Below are 17,380 nucleotides of genomic sequence, written 5' to 3'. Positions count from 1 at the left end.
GGCTTTTCCAATGCAACTGATATGTAAATTGTGATCACAAAATTGTCTGTGTGAAATTTAGCATGCAGTCTACTTGGATTATTTTTTACATTAAATCAGGACAATATTAATATATTCCATAAGTCAGTGTAATGAGCTGCTCCAGTAAAATGTATTGACCTTCAGAAACTGCCTAATCCTGCAGCTAGGTGTACCAAATACTACTGAATACTGATCCCAAACCCAGATGAATCAGCCTCAAGGGGGGGTACTGTAAATGTAATTCATGCTCATGAAAGTGCATAGTAACTCTGATCTGACGGAGACAGTGTCTTCAGCTGATGTAGTGTCTTTAATCTCCTACCTCGGGGGTTATTGAGTGCAGCCTCAGCGGCCTTCCTGCCCTCTCCGCAGTGGCTCTGGTCAAAAGGAAGACACTGCTCCCCCGTCCCGGCCACCACCTCCAGGTTTCGTGATGGATCTTTTGGCTGCCCGAGGTTCCTCACCCGGTACACCCGGCGACTGCTGGTGTCTGACACATAAAGGACTTCCCCCATCGGGTCCATGGCCAGGTAGTACTTATGAGCGGGGCTGGTGCTGGTTAGAGAAAATGTACCAAGTTAACAGTGTACCATTTTTATCCCTTTCTTGCTTACCCAGTCAAACTAGCCTCATTTAGGAAAATATAATATTACTCAGTGTTAATGACTAGACAAAACAATCAGATCAATTGAAGAAATTTAGAGGCATAAGCTCGTACCAGTGAGGAGCATTAGTATGAGAGACTCCAGCAGTCTCACAGTGGTGCTGCTGGAACAAGATGAATGCCTTCTAATTTAAATAGCACAGATGCCCAGAGACACAGTGGCTGAATAGGTGTTATCTCTTTCTTTGGAATTTTTATCAGCAGGTGTGTTAAGAAAAGATGTTAATCATGTTATGAATTCAAAGTGTTAAATCAGTGATTGATATTCTCCTTGTACTTCACGACTGACTAAATATCCCATGCAGTGAATGCGACCAAAAAAACAGACATCAGACAACATTTAAAAAATCTGTCAGAAGGAAAAATAGTGCGGTTCCTCACAAAGTTACTATAAACCATCATTTAAAGGAGTATACATTATCCCTGATCACAAGGCGACAATAATAATGAGAATTATTATTATACACTATGAAAATAATGCTATCTCTAATGGGCGGGGCCTTTCCTACATTACTTTTTCACATATAGACTGAGCTGTATGCTGAATAAACCTTTTCTCTACAATATGTCAAGTCAGATTTATTTGAATAGCACATTTAAAATAACGTGAGCTGACCAAAGTGCTTCACAAACAGTGGCAGATGAAACGGTGTAGAAAGACTGAACACATTATGAAGATCACACACAAATAAAAATCATGAATATAGACAAACACATTAAAAAACACGTTTAGGTCATTTCAAAGGCCGAGGAAAAGAGGTGGGCTTTGAGCTGTGTTTTGAATGATTGAATCGAGTTGGCACTTTTAATATAAGGGGCCCACAACTGAAAAGGCGCCATCATCACGCAGTTTCTGCATAGCCCGAGGGACGACCAGCAGGGACAACTCAGAGGATCTGAGTGCTCTTGGTGCAGTATAAGGGATGTAACACGGTTCTTTGACAAGGTGCATATCATAATGACTAAATGAGCACACAGAGCACAGAACTACCAATCAATAAGGGAGATTTTTTTTTGCTTTAAATTTAATTTCAATTTCTCTCTTTTATAATTAGACATGGGCTGCACAGTGGTGCAGTGGCTAGCGCTGTGGCTAGAGGGTTCCTAGTTTGAACCCAGATTCGGACAAAGTCGGCCTTTCTGTGTGGAGTTTGCTTGTTCTCCGTGTGCATGCGTGGGTTCCCTCTGGGCACTCCGGCTTCCTCCCACGGTCCAAAAACAAGCTCGTTAGGTTCATTAGCGACTCTAAATTGCCCGTAGTCGTGAGCGTGAACGGTTGTCTGCCTCTATGTGTCAGCCCTGTGATTGACTGGCGATCAGTCTAGGATGTACCCCGCCTCTCGCCCAATGACAGCTGGGCTAGGCTCCAGCCCCCCACAACCCCGAACAGGATAAGCAGTATAGATAATGAATGGATGGATAATTAGACACCTCATTTCTTGCAGAAAAGTAATGTTAAATCATATACTTCGTTTAAAATCAAGCCCCCTTATTATTTTTGCTTAGTTTGATAATGAAATAAAGGAAACCTGACGTCAGTGCCTCTTCAGTTCAGCGTTTAGTGTGTATACAATATATAATACACCTGACCGTGAAGTTCACAGCAGCATGCAGAAACCCAAAGCAGCTCACAATGAAGCAAAGAAAGACTTTCTTCTGTGAGCCGAGATTTAATAGTCCTCGTTATATGTTCGTTGGCATAAATGCACCCTCATGTCGCTTAGAGGTAAGGAACCGAGGGGGGGATTCAATAAAGGATTGCGCGGCTTTTGCGTCCACTAAACCTGTGCAAATGACACAAAAAGCCTCATTCTCCAAACACAGTAGAGGGTGCCGTTTGTGCGTATTTAAATGAGTCATCATACAGACATTTGGGGCAAATTTTGCTCATTTCTATATAAATGAGCCTCGTGGCAAAAAGCACCTTATTCACAAACAGCAGCGCTAAAAGCACCGCGCAGTTATAGTGAAAATATTACAGCCTGCACAGAGTGGGTGGTAAATGTGGTGGAGTATTATGTGGGCTGTCACGCTCTGAGTTCCAGTGATCACGATGACAATTCCATCTTTTGTGTGATCAAAAAATTGTCTGTAAAAACAATCTGTTAATAATATATTGTCATTATTATTATAATCGGGAGACCATTCAGTCCGGGGCTGTGCAAGGCTCAACCCCGGCACACGGACACTGACGCAGGCAGACGGTCTGGAGCTGTTACGCAGGACGGGGATTATTATACGAGCTGCTGTTGCATGCTCGTTTAAAAAAATGAAGCTGCGTTACAAACAGTTAAACTAGTAAAACACCTGTCGAGTCTGGACTTTACAATAAACTGTTAAAAGAGCGGCCCCCTCCTCTCCCTGCTCATCATCGATGCGTGGATGGAGTTGAGATCCGTCAGTGTACCCTCGACTGATGTCTGAGAGCGCAGCACGGCGCAGCAGAGAGTGGGGGTGGAGCTTCTCTCCACAATCAGACGTAAAACAAGAGCAAACTGCACGGATCTGCCGAACTTTATGAGTGTGTTTACACTTGAATATCATCAGTGCAATTTGATTTGTGAATCGGACCTTGACACCGAGCAGATAGCGGGGGCAAGTGATGCGCAATTTATGGAGCTATCACCGGCCGCAACTCATTCTTAGTGAATTCCCCCTTATGTAAAGACGTATGTGTAGACTGGATAAAGTGGAGAATAGCATAATTCATGTGTGTCGTAAATCCCACCGTAAGCTGCATCCTCCTTCTACAACATTTCTATGGTATGATGTTGAAAGAGTCGAGTGGTGCATTTTGAGAATTGTTTGTTTCTGTTTTTGATTTGATGTGTTTTATATTTCATGTGATAGTTCTAAAACGTCTCTGATGCTTCATTTTATGTTTACTGCGATGGAACATGGTCCAGCATAAAGCCAGGGAAATGGGAAAACAGGAAGCACAATAACAGGGAGTGGGGGGAACATGCAACAAAGGTCCAGGACCAAAATGAAACCCTGAACAGTCATACAGCTAAATTTGGCCTCAGCCACATGAGCCATGTGGACGCATAATCGTCTATTGTTCTCGCTGCTTTTGTATTTGAGGTGAGAGTGGACACAAGGCTTGGTCTATTCAGTGAAGGACTCAAACATACAGTGTGTTGTGATGAGAAAAAGCTATTGTATGGAATTATCTACTTTACATTGTGTTAATAAAACTTTGTCTTTTGTCCTCAGTTAAGCCTCAGGCTTAGGTTAGCACACCGTGAACACTGACTTCATTTACCCTCATATTGACTGTGCGCTGCGTACTGTACTTGTGTAGGAGGATTGCCAGCCCTGTGGGCATGCAGCCGTACAGAGAGGACTTGACTTTATTCAGTACATATAGTCTGCAGTTCAGTAATTACATTAAACCCTCTGACATAGTCTGTTGTTTTGTATTATTCAGACTAGAAACAGTTATCGCAAAAAAAAAACTAAGAGATAATTTAAATTTTGCACATTGTAACTAATAGAGAGCCAAGCTCTTACTTTGTGGTGTGATATCTAATGTCAGCCGGGTCTGGTCAAAGGCTTCCTGCCAATTAATCTCAAAGACACTCTGTAAAAAAGCCTTTTTTCACTTTCAATGAAGTAAGTCTGACAGAGGAAATTTCAATGTCAAGGAAAACATGGCAAATGTTATGCTTCTGCACTTCTTTCTCAATTAAAAGCACATTTACACTTTTAACTGATCTAAAAAACATTATTTCTATATTTTTTTGCTACTTAACATTTTCTCTCAGGTTACTAATCGCTTCTTCTATTTCCTGTTTGCTTTGGACAGCAGTGGCACACTGTGAGAATATTCTGCCCCCTCTAACCTTTCCTCTACTAAGAGAAAACTTCTCTCTGATACCAACCTAAACCTTCTCACAGCCCAGAATGAAAAACACGGCCACACAGGCTAGGGTGCTGTCAGTCATCTCGTCCATTAAGTGCATAACTGTTTACAGAGCTCTGCACTGAACTGCACATACATAATTTAAACTTGATCCTGAGAGAGTTATTCACCGAGTTTCAAAGTGTGCCACTGCTCAGCGCAGAATATCATATTTGTTGGGCCTCTTGAAGCTACCACCAGCAATGCACGGATCATATAACAGATTACAAATCACTTCATCTGTCTTTTACTCAATTAGATGCTCAACATAAATGTATCCAGTGGAAGGGAGATGAACAACCATAACAACTGCAGCACAAACAACCTGGCTCTTGCATCCCTTGTTCCCTCGACACATAATAACAAAATAATGATCAGAGTTGATAGACATAGTGATCCGACTGCTCTGTCTCTCTGAATCGACCGTCTGGGCTCTCAGATAATATTGTATAGGACTTCCTCCCCTATTTGCTCTACTCCTCGCTCAAACTCTTGAAGGGAAAGAACAGACAATGGTTTTACAGTGAGTACATCCCATATTGTCTCCCCTCAGAGAGCACCTTGTTTTGAAGGCCTGTTGGCTGATAGGCACTTTGCTGGGAAGAATGTGGAGGGAAAAGCTTTGAAAGCTGACTATGGATGAATAATTAATGTATCTAACTTGGAAGAACAATAGTATAGAATGAAAGAGAAACACTAACATGCTGCTAACAGTAAAAAGCTGCTGCGGGAGGAAAAAAAGGAGGAAGCAGGAACTAAAGGAGAAACCTCCAGGGTGAGGAGAGGGCAGCCAAAGTGCCTTCTGAAGAATCCAGTTGCTGCGGGCTAAAACCAGTAGTTCCTTCCCAGTGTGTTTTTAATGTACGCCCACAGCTCTGTCGGATTAAATGAAGTACCCCTTCATTGACACCAGCTTTCATGTCTCAAAAGTGGTTCTTTGAACTGTTTATAGCTGAATATGCATTACTATCAATAAAAGCATAAAAGCGGATATACTAGTGGATGTTACATTGTTTTCATTCAGCTGATGTTAGTGATTACATAAGCTAAGTTCCCATTTGCACTACTAGCACTTAAAGCTAACCTTTTTAGCCATTAAGTCATTACTAAAGCTTTTTAGCCATTTAGTCATTACATTAGGGAACTGTCTGCAAACAGATTTGTTTTTAGTTATTTCAACAATGTATCCATTACTTTATCTTACTATTTCACCTGTTTCCCATTTCTATTGGCTCTTATTTATCCATTTATTTTAGCTAGCTGTTTTTACTGCTTATCCATTTGGCTACTTTTAGCTAGCTCAGTCATATACCCATTGAAGCTAACTATTTCAGCTATTTATCAATTACCTTTCACTAACATAATAACAATAGCATATTCTTGTACATTTAGCTCTCCATTTAATCATGTATCTATTAGCCTGCTTAGGCTAGCTGTTTAAACTTCTTCTCCCTTGCTCGCAGGTTTGGGGAGTAACGGACATAAAGGAATAAGGATACAAAAAAAGGCAACTGTATTCTGTTACAGTTACAGAAAAAAAAATGGTAATTAGATTACAGATACATTTATCAAAAATGGGGATTACAAACAGGATTATAATTTTAAGATGAAGACGATATAAAACCAAAGATGCTCTATAACATCTGGCGTCTCATTTCTAAAGTGTCCATCTGACCATCTCTGATAATACCATGCACCTGCACGCACACGTTACAACACGTCTTCTTCTACTACTGAAAAATAGTTTGTGACTCTGCTGCGGCCGGGATGGTGAGGGTTAAAACAGAAGCTCCGGACTGGATTAAGTTTCTGGCAGTTTACTTGAAGTTTGAGTGTGAAGTAGTGAGAACAGCAGACTTAACAAAGTACATTTAAATGTGCATAATAACCGCTATTAATTTAAACGGGCATTTGCACATTACAAAAGTATTGAAATGTATACTTTAGTATTTAAGTATTCCAATGGTTAATCAGTTATGTTACTTTTAAACTGTGATACTTGGATCAGGTTACTGATTACATTCTTTAACAGGTAATTATTAACTGTATCAGAATACATTATAAAAGTAACACTCCAACCCTGCTTGCTCCACAGACTAATTTTCACAAATTTTCTCAAATTAAACATTTGACCTAATATGCAACTTTGTTTGTACAAGCATGATTTCTATTTGGACTAATTAGTTGAGCTACTCTACAATCTTGGGACTTAGCCCCTGGCAACTGCAGAATGACCCCCTGGGGTAAAGGTACCTGTGGTTGGGAATCACAGGCTTAGGCTAAAGAGGAGAAATTTATCACGGTTTGTGCACGCTCACATTTTCCAACCTGAGGCCATATGTACACACCCACCCATACAGTACAACCATGAACACGCTGCCAGGTGATCCTTTTAGCATGGTTGGAAACTTTGGCATCCTGGAGATTTGGCATCTTGAAAAATCCTCTCTCCGCTTAAATCGGATAAACCTGCTGTGTCTCTCTCACAGAGCACACACGCACAACCCGTTCGATATAACCTCTGATAGTGGAGCACACAGACACACAAACAGCCACACACACACACACACACACACGCAGGCCCTATAACATCTGTCTAATCTCCTGTCGAACACAGTGTATAGAGCTCACACCACCATTAAGGCTCCGGGCCAGGGACGATGTCGAGGCCATACAGGGCCTCGGGCTCTCAGTCCAGCTCAGGAAGAGAGGGAACTGCTGCATCCTGCAATCAGACTTTCAGTAATCCTCTGAAGCATGAAATCCTTGACATTTTGGCCCATTTCCAATTTAAAAATTTAATATCTCCTCGTGAAATTTAAATGAGGATTTGATAGATCTGACTGCAACCTGAGTGTATGCAGATTGTGCGGTTGGTGTGTTGGTGTGTCAGGTCAGTGCTGTTATACAAGTTACAAAAAAAACGTGTTAGATTTTATCTTGTGCATGTACATAAAGGTGTTAATCGGCAGTTCTCACCTGTGTCTGGTGTCCCGGTTCCTGATAATACGCCACAAAGGATCGTGTAAAAGGGGAGAAAGAGAAGGAAAAAAACAATCATTTATGATGCTAACGAGAGTCACTCAGAATTTCATAGACTACAATGAGCCCATTTTCCATCATAAAGTGAGATTAGGGTTGATTTAGTTGGCTACATTGTTTCACATTAAATATTAACCTAAACAGGAAGCTTTTGGCATTTCTTCCCAGAGGACAAGGAAGTATCAAATACAGACACAAAGAAACCTCCGTCTGAACCAGAAATATTAGTCGGGAATACAATAATAACAGAGAATAAGAGAGTAAAGTTACATAAGGAGAACACTTTACAGGACAAATGACTGTGCAATCCCATCGAGATTCTACGCTTGAGAAAATACAGAAATAGAGAATGTAGTGCCTGCAGCGCGGTTGGAGATATCATCGTCATAATCCACAGAAAAAAAATATCTTTGTTTCACGCCAAAGACTTTCAGCCTCTCTCACATCCTAAAGAGGTAGATTAGAGTCTGTGATGTCTAAACCTTGCACACTGCGCTTCTGGATGAGGACAAACTTCTGAACGTATTCTACTGAGATCAAACAGATCGCAACCACAGATGCCAGCCGTGCTAATGCCATACTAACCCATATCAGCCAAGCTAATTTGGTTTAATTGTGCTCGAGTCAATCCAGTGCTCAGAATCCCTCTGCGGGAGATCCATCCTAAGATCTGTGTACTCTCATCACACACAAATACAACACAATCATGAGTCGTACTTGAGTTCCAGGATGGTTCTGGTGTATCCATCTGGATGCACCCTGCGGATGAAGTTGAAGTCCCCCACGTAGAGCGAGCCGTCAGGGCCGTTGGCCAGTGCCACAGGGGCGAACAGCATCATGTCCCGAGCGGCGCCACTGCAGCTCGGACTGCAGGGGACGCTGCGGTAAAAACCGTTCCCCATCACAGTGCTGATGACAGGAGGCTGCTGGGAGAGGAAGACGTTCTCCCCGTTTCCCTTGTGAAGGATTCCTGAGGAGGAGGAAGGGAATTAGTTCAGACATATATAAAATACTTGTCCTCAATCAGCTTCTATTGCTCTTTGTTTTGCTGGCTTGTGTGGGTCGTATGAAGTAGTAGTTCTGTCCCGGACTCCTGCATTTCTGCTATCTTCACTTCAAGCACTGCATGGGGAATGTTTCCTGGAATTTATCTTTGACATTTTCAGGGCTGTGTGTGATTTTATGTATTCCTCTGTAAATGTCAAAAAAGTCAACAAAAAATACATTTTTTTTCATGTTTATTCTGACGGTTATTTATTTTAGATGCGCAGTGTTTGAATAAGTCAAAGGGAGAACAATTTCCATGTGTTCCCGAAAAACAAACTCAATACATTCATTTCAATAATGCATTTGAAAAGGGGGACAAGGGCAGCAGCTATCCTTTATCTGCCAAAACTAAAACAAACTCAAACACAACACAAGCACATTGTTTGTTCTCACCACTGTGAATGTTGAGCGCGTGGTGTTTGTCCAGCGACCAGCCTCCCAGGTTTGAGGGGACCAGCTCGAATCCCTGCATCAGAGCGGTCCTCCTCTCCCATTGGATAAAGCCGGGACATGACTCGTACTCGTAGCCGACAGAAACTGAAAGGCAAACACATGAGAGGTCTTGATGTTATGGACTGTAACCAAGCCAGTGTGCTGCAGACCAGAGGGCTAGTTAAGAGATGAATGGGTTACGAGGTATGTTGAGTTTCCAATGTCATGTTCTCTTTCTTCTTCTTCTTTTTTAACCCAGTTTACCTAAGAAAAAGGATAATCAATGTTGTGATACCCCTCATCTGTGATTGGGGTTTATGGTTTCCTCAACCCAGCTTACACAAAGCAAGCCAGGCTATGTCGAACCGCCTCTGTAGTCTCACCCCTCTGCTGTGTCTAACACTACAGCTCCAACAGAAAAATGTCTGTACACTATGTAATGGCATTTGTTCAGAACTTGAAAGCCAGACTTTAGACACACAAGCACACACATCCCCCAGCTCTTTTAAAACTGCACAGTACCGAGTGGTGAGACAGATGAAAGGCCTGTAGCGAGACCTCATCAGTGTTTGTGTTTGAGAGAGATCAGTGAGAAGTGGAGGCGTAATCAGGAGGAGCCCGTCCTCATGAAGGAGCCCTAGAATTAGCTGCTTGGCCTCTTAGTTGTAATGATACGCTGTGCAGCTTCCCACTACAACTAACAACTATCAACAGCTTTTTTTGGCTTGGCAGGATAAAATATGTTCTGACAGAAAATTTACCACTTCAGACTTGGAATAGGTTTAAAGGCAGCAGGTAACAAAGCCGTGGGAGCTGAGGAAGACACGTAAACACATTAAAATTAAACATACATGTCAATCTGAAACACATAATCACACATAAATACAGAAAGCAACACATAAATCAAGCACTCGCCTCGGCTTCAAATCAATACGAGCATGAGAAAGATGCCTTTCTATCAATGTCAACCCCGCCCCTGCATGCTCGGAGTGTGTCAGTGTGGGAATTGGCGGGGGCCGATAGAGCGGATTGGGCGGAGAGCAGACTTCAGTATTCGATAGATATTAGCAAAATAAATGAAGACAAGAGGAAGAATGGAGAAGTCACTGCACAGAGAGCGGTCATCGTCGTTACGGGCTCATTCGGAAAACACCAGAAACACCGGTGGCAGCAATGTGATGCGTGACGAAGTGTTCCCAATACTCCACGCAGACGTTCATGGGCTTAATCAATGAACAAATCAATGAATCACCTTTATATAGCCTACATTGTGATCTTACAGCAGAGCAATCTCCAAGATGCACTACAAATAGTCAGCCTACTGTAGCCTTCTGTTTGTAATTTTTGCTAATTGTATGCCTGTTGCTTTAACAGTAGAAAGTGCTATAGTGCTATCACATCTGTCAGGGTCAAAATGATAAGGGGATGATTATTTTCCTCTTCTTTATTTCTCCTGCAGATTACCATCTAATTAATCTCTATTTACAGATTCTACATAGAAATGTAGAATCTGTAGGCAGGGACGTGGATTTCCGGGAAGGCAAGTGTTCTGTTTGAACTACGCTTGTAGTGCGAGTAATATTGACCAATCACGTATCAGCAGGCTGCGGCGTATGCAGGAAAAACAGCCCGTGAGGAGAGCAAAAGCAGACAGAACGTAATGCAGTGTAATGACATCCCGACTCCCATCAGCGTGATCTGACGACGATTTAGCTTCTTATTAATCTCTATGAACAGACATCTGCATGCTAACAGCTAACAATCTGTTGTAGATCTAAAATTCAACTAGATATAAATTCCCTGACGCGGTGTCATGAAAGCTGTTCAGCATTCAGATTCCCCAACTTCCTCAAATGCACCAGAAATGATCGATCCGACCTCCGTTCAACCTGACAAAGCTCCATTTTTACTTTTTACAAATCTGCATCATGATGTTGAAATGTCGGCAAAGGTAAGACACGTTTATTAAAGTCAATCACAAGAAAAACGGAATACTTTTCTGTAAACAATGCAGCACGCAGAAAAGTAAATCATTTTGCTAACCGCCGGCTACACGCCCCGGCATGTTCACTGTTGTGCCCAGAGGCTACATTGTCATCTGACTACAGCCGATAGGATCCGAGATGGCCGTCTAATTGAAATTTGAAGCATAGCCATATATAGAGTAATAAGTAAAATGCTAAACCTTTCAGCGAAGGTCTAAATAAATAGTTAGAAATAATAAATAAGCTCTAATTCTGATCAAGAATTGGTATTGTTATAAAAATGAAAAGCTGTTTACAAACTGGGTGGGCACAGAGAAAACCCAAAAGAGGCCTAATTCTGCTTTGCAATAATTCACTAACTGGGGTTAAAAAAAACTCTGTCCGGGGAGTAGGCGGCGCTGCTCCTCCGCTGCTCTCACCTACGTCCGCAGCACGCACCTGCTGTCAAACACGTAGTCATCGGCCTCATAAGGACAGTCCTTGTAACACATTGCCCACAAAAGCGCCAATTGACGTGATGAGGTCAGCCACATACAAGGTTTCTCTGGGGGGGCTTGACCTCGGACCACTCTGGCTGGTTACTTTTTCCCACTGGCTGACTACTCTACTACTATGTTTGTAAAAAGCTCTGGGATTTGAGTACCTTCATTTCACGCTACTTTAACAGCTATACTTTCTGTGCAGATAAACAGTTTCTAGAAAAAACACATGATTATCATATAAGATCTTTATGATGCATTTATATAGATGAGAAAACTGAGTAGACTTAGTCTAAATGACACACAAAATTAAAACATTAAATCTTATAATCCAATAATGTTATATACAATAAAAGAAGCTCTGAAATGATACTGTATGGTGCATTATTATAGATGAGAACACCCAACACCAGTATAAGAACACCAGGATGTTTAGAGTCGGTGCTAGCAGGTATTCAGTAGTGACTTTATTGGAGCTTTTACACTGGAGACAGCTGCCTGCTGTGTTAAGAAACAACTCAGATGATAGTTTGAGGGCTGTGAAACCAAAGTAATGAGCCTAAAGACACAGCAAGTTAAATATGAGGAGAGCTACAGCGCTGGGTGATCTTTGTCTGTGGTCTATTCACTCTGACAGACCCCTCTAACGTTATACTGAACAGCCTTAATGTAAGAAGTCTTTATTTTCATAAGTTATCAAACTGTGTTTTAAATACATATAATTAAAGCAGCAGGAGCTCAAGCACAGCACAGTAAACTTAGTGACATTTAAATGCTAAAACATTGCTTAAATAAAGGTAATGAGATGCTGTACAACAAGGACAGCTTGACACGTCTGACACAAACTTGGTCGAGGAATAGTTGTTGCTGTCAGTCACTGCTTGTAGTGGTCTCTTTTAACTTACTTCATAGTAAACCAACATGCCTATGAATTGGCAAGCACTCAAGGGAACGTGGGGAGCTAAGTCAGCACACAGACTAGCAGATGTGGCGGAATACGTAAGTAGGGGCTCTCGCGTTATGTACAAACCCAGGAGATTCCCTCTAACATGGAGAGAAACTCTCAGCAGGCTCACCGGGGCCGACTTAAATCTTCTACTCAATGGGTACAATCGATAAAGTGATTGGGGAGAGAAAGAAATGGGTAATTTGGGACATTGGGGATTGCGAAAGAGAAAAAGGAACCTTATAGTGTCGAGTGAAAGTTTTTAGTTGTGGAACTATCTCTGAGTTCATTTAAAAGGTTCATTTGTTTCAATTTGAGCGTCCTAAGCTCTGAAAGGCTTGTGGTGTTGTGTTTTTGAAGGGCAGAACGAGAGGCAATGAGTTTAAATTTATACTGCAGTAAAATTAAAAAACATGTCTCAAAATGTGACAGATTAGTGTTGTGTAATTTGTGGGCATTAAAGTCACATTGCAGCCCCCTTGAAGAGCCTGTTTCATGGCCTGGAAACCATCCACCCTTATAGAAAACGCATTAAAAGTTGCCATAAATACATTTCCATTAAAAAAGGACAATAAAACAGGACTTTATTTGCAGAACGAGACTTTTCCAGGACAAAACGGGCGAAGCAATCTCAAAGGGAAAGTGTCAGTGTTTCGAGAGCTGCTTCACAACCGAATATTACTGTAGCTATATCACATGAAAGGACACAAACACACACATATACACACTCCCTCACAAACAATATGAATGCACATTCAATATCTCACAGGTGAAAGCTTTCATTCTGTTCTGCTGGAGCCTCGGGCAATGTGTTCACCCCAGCAAACAGAGCATGATCTCCCCTTCTCCCGCTCGCTGGCTCAGTGTGAGAACATGGTGCATGCACACATGTCTTGGCTCATGTGTGTGTCCATGTGTGTCTGTGTTTTAGTGCCAGAAAGGACTGGGAACCATTAGCACAGATTAGGAGGGAAGCTCCAGGAGCTGCAGCCAGAGTGAAACCCAGTAGACTGGTAATTTATACCTTAATAATTTCTGATAAAAATATTTATTTTCAAGTACCGCATTCTTCCGAATATAAGACGACCATGACTATAACACAACCCCTCCTTTTCTTAAAAGACTTTAAAAGACCAAATTTGTTTTTATAAAGAAAACAATTTCATTTTACCTTTTAAATACAATCTTTATGGTTAAATTGTTTCATTTAAATTCAATAAAATACCTTTAAAAGTTTCAATAAATCATTAACAAATCAAAGTGAAGTGAGGCACTCTTGAAATAGGTCTGGTAATGGGCATACCTCCGTTGTGTTTTTCAGTAACATGCCCACAGTCTCTCCTGTCAATCTTTTGGAAGCAGCCGCTTTGAGAACCACGGTATGATTTTGTCTGTTACCATCTAGGTAGTTAAGACTGTAGCGCCCGTTGCGGCACTTTTCCGGGCCGAGGAGGGCAGGTCCGGTCCTGGGGGACTCCTGGGAACTTAGCCATGGTGTGGAGGGCCGGACTAACGGTGCGGACACACTGCACGCGAGTAATTCGCCTACACTTGCGTCAGTCCAGCCTCGTTAGTCACTTATTGGGGTGAATTGACAAAGTCTTTTCAATAAAAACAGCTTGTATACTTAACAGTATAACGCTGTTTTCCTATAATGGATGAATGTGACATAATGAGGGAGAAAAGCTGCTAGAAAGTGGCGCCGCTTGCCTGGTGCGCTTCGCTAGATGACCCAGCATGCTTTGAGCAGTGAATCGGCCACTATTAGCTGTGTCCCAATCCACGGGCTGCAGCATTCGAAGGAGGCGGTCTACGGAGGATGCAACCATTCATAGCCTGCATGACCTTTGAAGCCTAACTGAAATGCGCCGGTCTGGTCTACAGAGGATTTCATGTTTGTGTCACCAGCTGTTCCCGCCCTTACCCTTGCATCACCAAACGCCACTCCTGTTGCCTAGCAACAGGTAGCTAGCGGGCATAACTAACGGCACGTGATTTAACCTGTTATTTAAAAAAATAATTTGTTTAAAGGGCTCATTTGTTTTTTTTGAACATGTGTAACGCTAGCTATTCAACTGAATTAAAACCAAAAACTTTTACATTTAAACGTTTATTCCTCGGCCGGGTAAAAGTCTGCCATTTCGTTTGAATTGGTGCGCAATGCATCTTACGTTGGGCCGCAAAGGATGCACCCGATGGATCCTTTGTGGACTGGGAAAAGGAGGACGCAATTGTCAGCCACATCTGAAGGAGCCTTTTAACTCTGCCTCAGTTGTTGGTTAACTTCGCCTACTTTTATGCCATTGCCATTTATGCCAATCACTGTGTCCCTCCATCTTTCATCCCCCTGGCACTGTAGTTGTGAGTGACGGCTGGCCTCAGTCATAAACCCTGGCTGCTGTTGTGAACGTACTGTTTATTAGCCCTTTAAAGTCTAAACCCAGAATATAAGACAACCCTTCTTTTTCAGATGTATGTCAAGGGGAAAAAAAACGTCTTATACTCGGACCAATACGGTAATTGTGGATGCATTAATCTGTTATGGTTCAATCAAATCTATAAAATTGGTAGAGTTTCAGGAAAAACATCCAGTAGTGAGAGTGCTGCAGCATGTTACTGAACATCTGCACAGCACCAGTTGCATGTACAAAGCATCGTGCTGTTTTTCACACTGCATGGTGGATTTCATCCTGTAAATCCACTGGGCTCTGTTTTGGTGTCACTTGGGCACGGTGACATTTTCTCGCCTGGCTTGATATCTTGGCGACTTGCTGTGTGAGGAGAGGGGCGGTCGAGGCTGCAGGGCTGCCAATCTGCAAGCACACTGCATTTTTGATGACAAAAAATGAGTGCTTCTTCTCGCTGTCCTAAGTCCACCTTGTCAGAGCGAGTGGACAGCTCAGCGCACTTCTTCCAAAATATTTTGTTTATGTTCTTTTTCTCTGAAAACTCAAAAACACATTATTCCACTTTTCAACTCTGCAGAAAAAAAGTATTGACCGCTGCTGATTCTGAAGACCGGGCATCTAACTACAATCTACATCTGTCAGCTGGTTTTTTAAATGTATACACGTATTTAGGGCAGCCCCCACTACAGAGAGTGAAGGATCATGGGAAAAACAAGAGTAAAGAAAAGAGAACAAGGGAGGGCAGGAGAGAACAGAAGTGAGGTAACAGGGGAGATCAGAGAGAACGGAGGAAATAAGCAGAAAGAAGAAAAGGTTCAGTAGAGGACATCTACACAGGAAACAGAGTGAGGAAAGAGGGGGAGAGGCGGGCTGTGGAGGGAGTAAGACGGGCTCAGCAAAGCAGGGCAAATAAAAAACGGGATCATTGGAGTTGAGAAGAGGTGAGAGATCAGGAGAGAGCTGGAGCAGATGAAATGCAGCTCAAACAGATAAGGCGCGGAGGGGAAGGATCAGGAGGAGGGAGAAAGCCTCGGGATGGAGAGATGCAATCTTTGTACGAGACCGAACACTCGAGTGGACAAAGCTTCTGGTATGTCTGCGATACCTCAGTGCTTATGAAAAGCTCTCTCGCAACTCAACTGTTTGTCTACAACCGAGTGGTGAACACAGATAGCGGAAACATTATACCTTAAATGACCAATAGAAAGGTCAAAGGTTGAAGTCTTAATAGCTTAAAACACCATAATGAACTGCAGGTGCAATAACAGTAACAGTTACACACACAGTGCATCTTTTTTTGCACGGATTAAAGAGGACGTTGGGGAGAAATAAACAATGGGCCACATTCATAAACTATTTTCAGGCACAGATTTGTGTTTTGCACTTGCACATATTTTTCTCCATAGAGGCAGTTCTGTCCAGAGTGTTATCTCCCTGCCACTGCAGATCCTATCTTTACTGCCAGTTACTGCACAGTATCTATGTAGAGCCATCCATCTTTCCATTTATTTTCCTCTACACAACTCTCGTCTTCTCTTCTGTCAGCGCTGAAGGTCCTGGAGAGGTGAAAGCGAGTCTTTACTGCTGGCCTTTAACTCCAATTACACGTACTGCGTTTATTTAATGTAGTGAGTTTCCTGTCTAATGATATCAGGACTATGGGGAGCCATGCATTATCTTATTTTTGCCCCTGTCAAACCAGAATGAAAGAAAACATACCTAGATATGGCTATAATTATTTATTATCACGCAATTATCATTTCTTATATGCCAGCAGGAGACTGCATTAACAACCGGCTGCTGAGCAGTCAATTATTTTTACACGGCAACTTCCAATCAGGCTTTTGTGAAACCACGTTATTAAAGCAGTCGGTCAAAGAAGTGAGAGTTAATCAGGAGCGGGATCAAGTAAACTGGGGCTGACACAGTTTATCGCAACATCTTATTTCAGAGGATAGATGGACTGAGAAGCGATAGACTGTATTTAATGTTTATGTATTATATATGTCAGGAAATCTCTGTCTGGAAACACTTTGCCAACGAGACTAAGCCATATAAAACAATGACCTTACATGAGTCATGTCTTAGCAGGGGTTCTCACACTATTTGGGGCCAGGGACCCCTTACAGGGGAGAACATTTTCTAAGGACCCCCTCATAATCAAACACCGACTAAGCATATGCACTACCATATGCACTCCTAAATACTTCAGACCTGTTTCATAGTGATAAACAGAAAAACATGTTGATATCACTTCTATACTTTAAAACAGAGGCTCATTTTATTCAAACTGCTTGTGGACTCTTGGGCTAACACTTGACAGCATTTACACTTGTCAAGTAATTGATCTTAAAAGCTTTCAGAAAATTAACAGCAGCAAGACAGCTGCAGGAACGGTTCGTTGTGAGCTGAGTGAGCTGAGTGATTCATGACAGATTTACTTTATGTGTCA

General features: G+C 42.1%; 1 protein-coding gene across 1 annotated transcript in view; it reads right to left on the bottom strand.

The window, feature by feature from the left end:
• tenm1 (teneurin transmembrane protein 1) overlaps positions 1-17,380 on the bottom strand; it is a 185,383-nt gene that overhangs the window by 48,733 nt on the left and 119,270 nt on the right. The window contains exons 19-22 of the mRNA XM_069670433.1: positions 9,072-9,215; positions 8,349-8,601; positions 7,569-7,589; positions 344-576 (exon numbers count right to left, since the gene is read on the bottom strand). Coding sequence (XP_069526534.1) covers positions 344-576; positions 7,569-7,589; positions 8,349-8,601; positions 9,072-9,215 — 651 coding nt within the window. The remainder of the gene's footprint in view (positions 1-343; positions 577-7,568; positions 7,590-8,348; positions 8,602-9,071; positions 9,216-17,380) is intronic.

The sequence above is a fragment of the Semicossyphus pulcher genome, unplaced genomic scaffold, assembly GCF_022749685.1.
Source record: "Semicossyphus pulcher isolate SPU_LCO1_2020_fin unplaced genomic scaffold, fSemPul1.0.p SCAF_2, whole genome shotgun sequence".
Classification (NCBI taxonomy): domain Eukaryota; kingdom Metazoa; phylum Chordata; class Actinopteri; order Labriformes; family Labridae; genus Semicossyphus; species Semicossyphus pulcher.
Note: the sequence above shows the minus strand (reverse complement) of the source record. Positions and strands in the feature narration are given on the sequence as shown.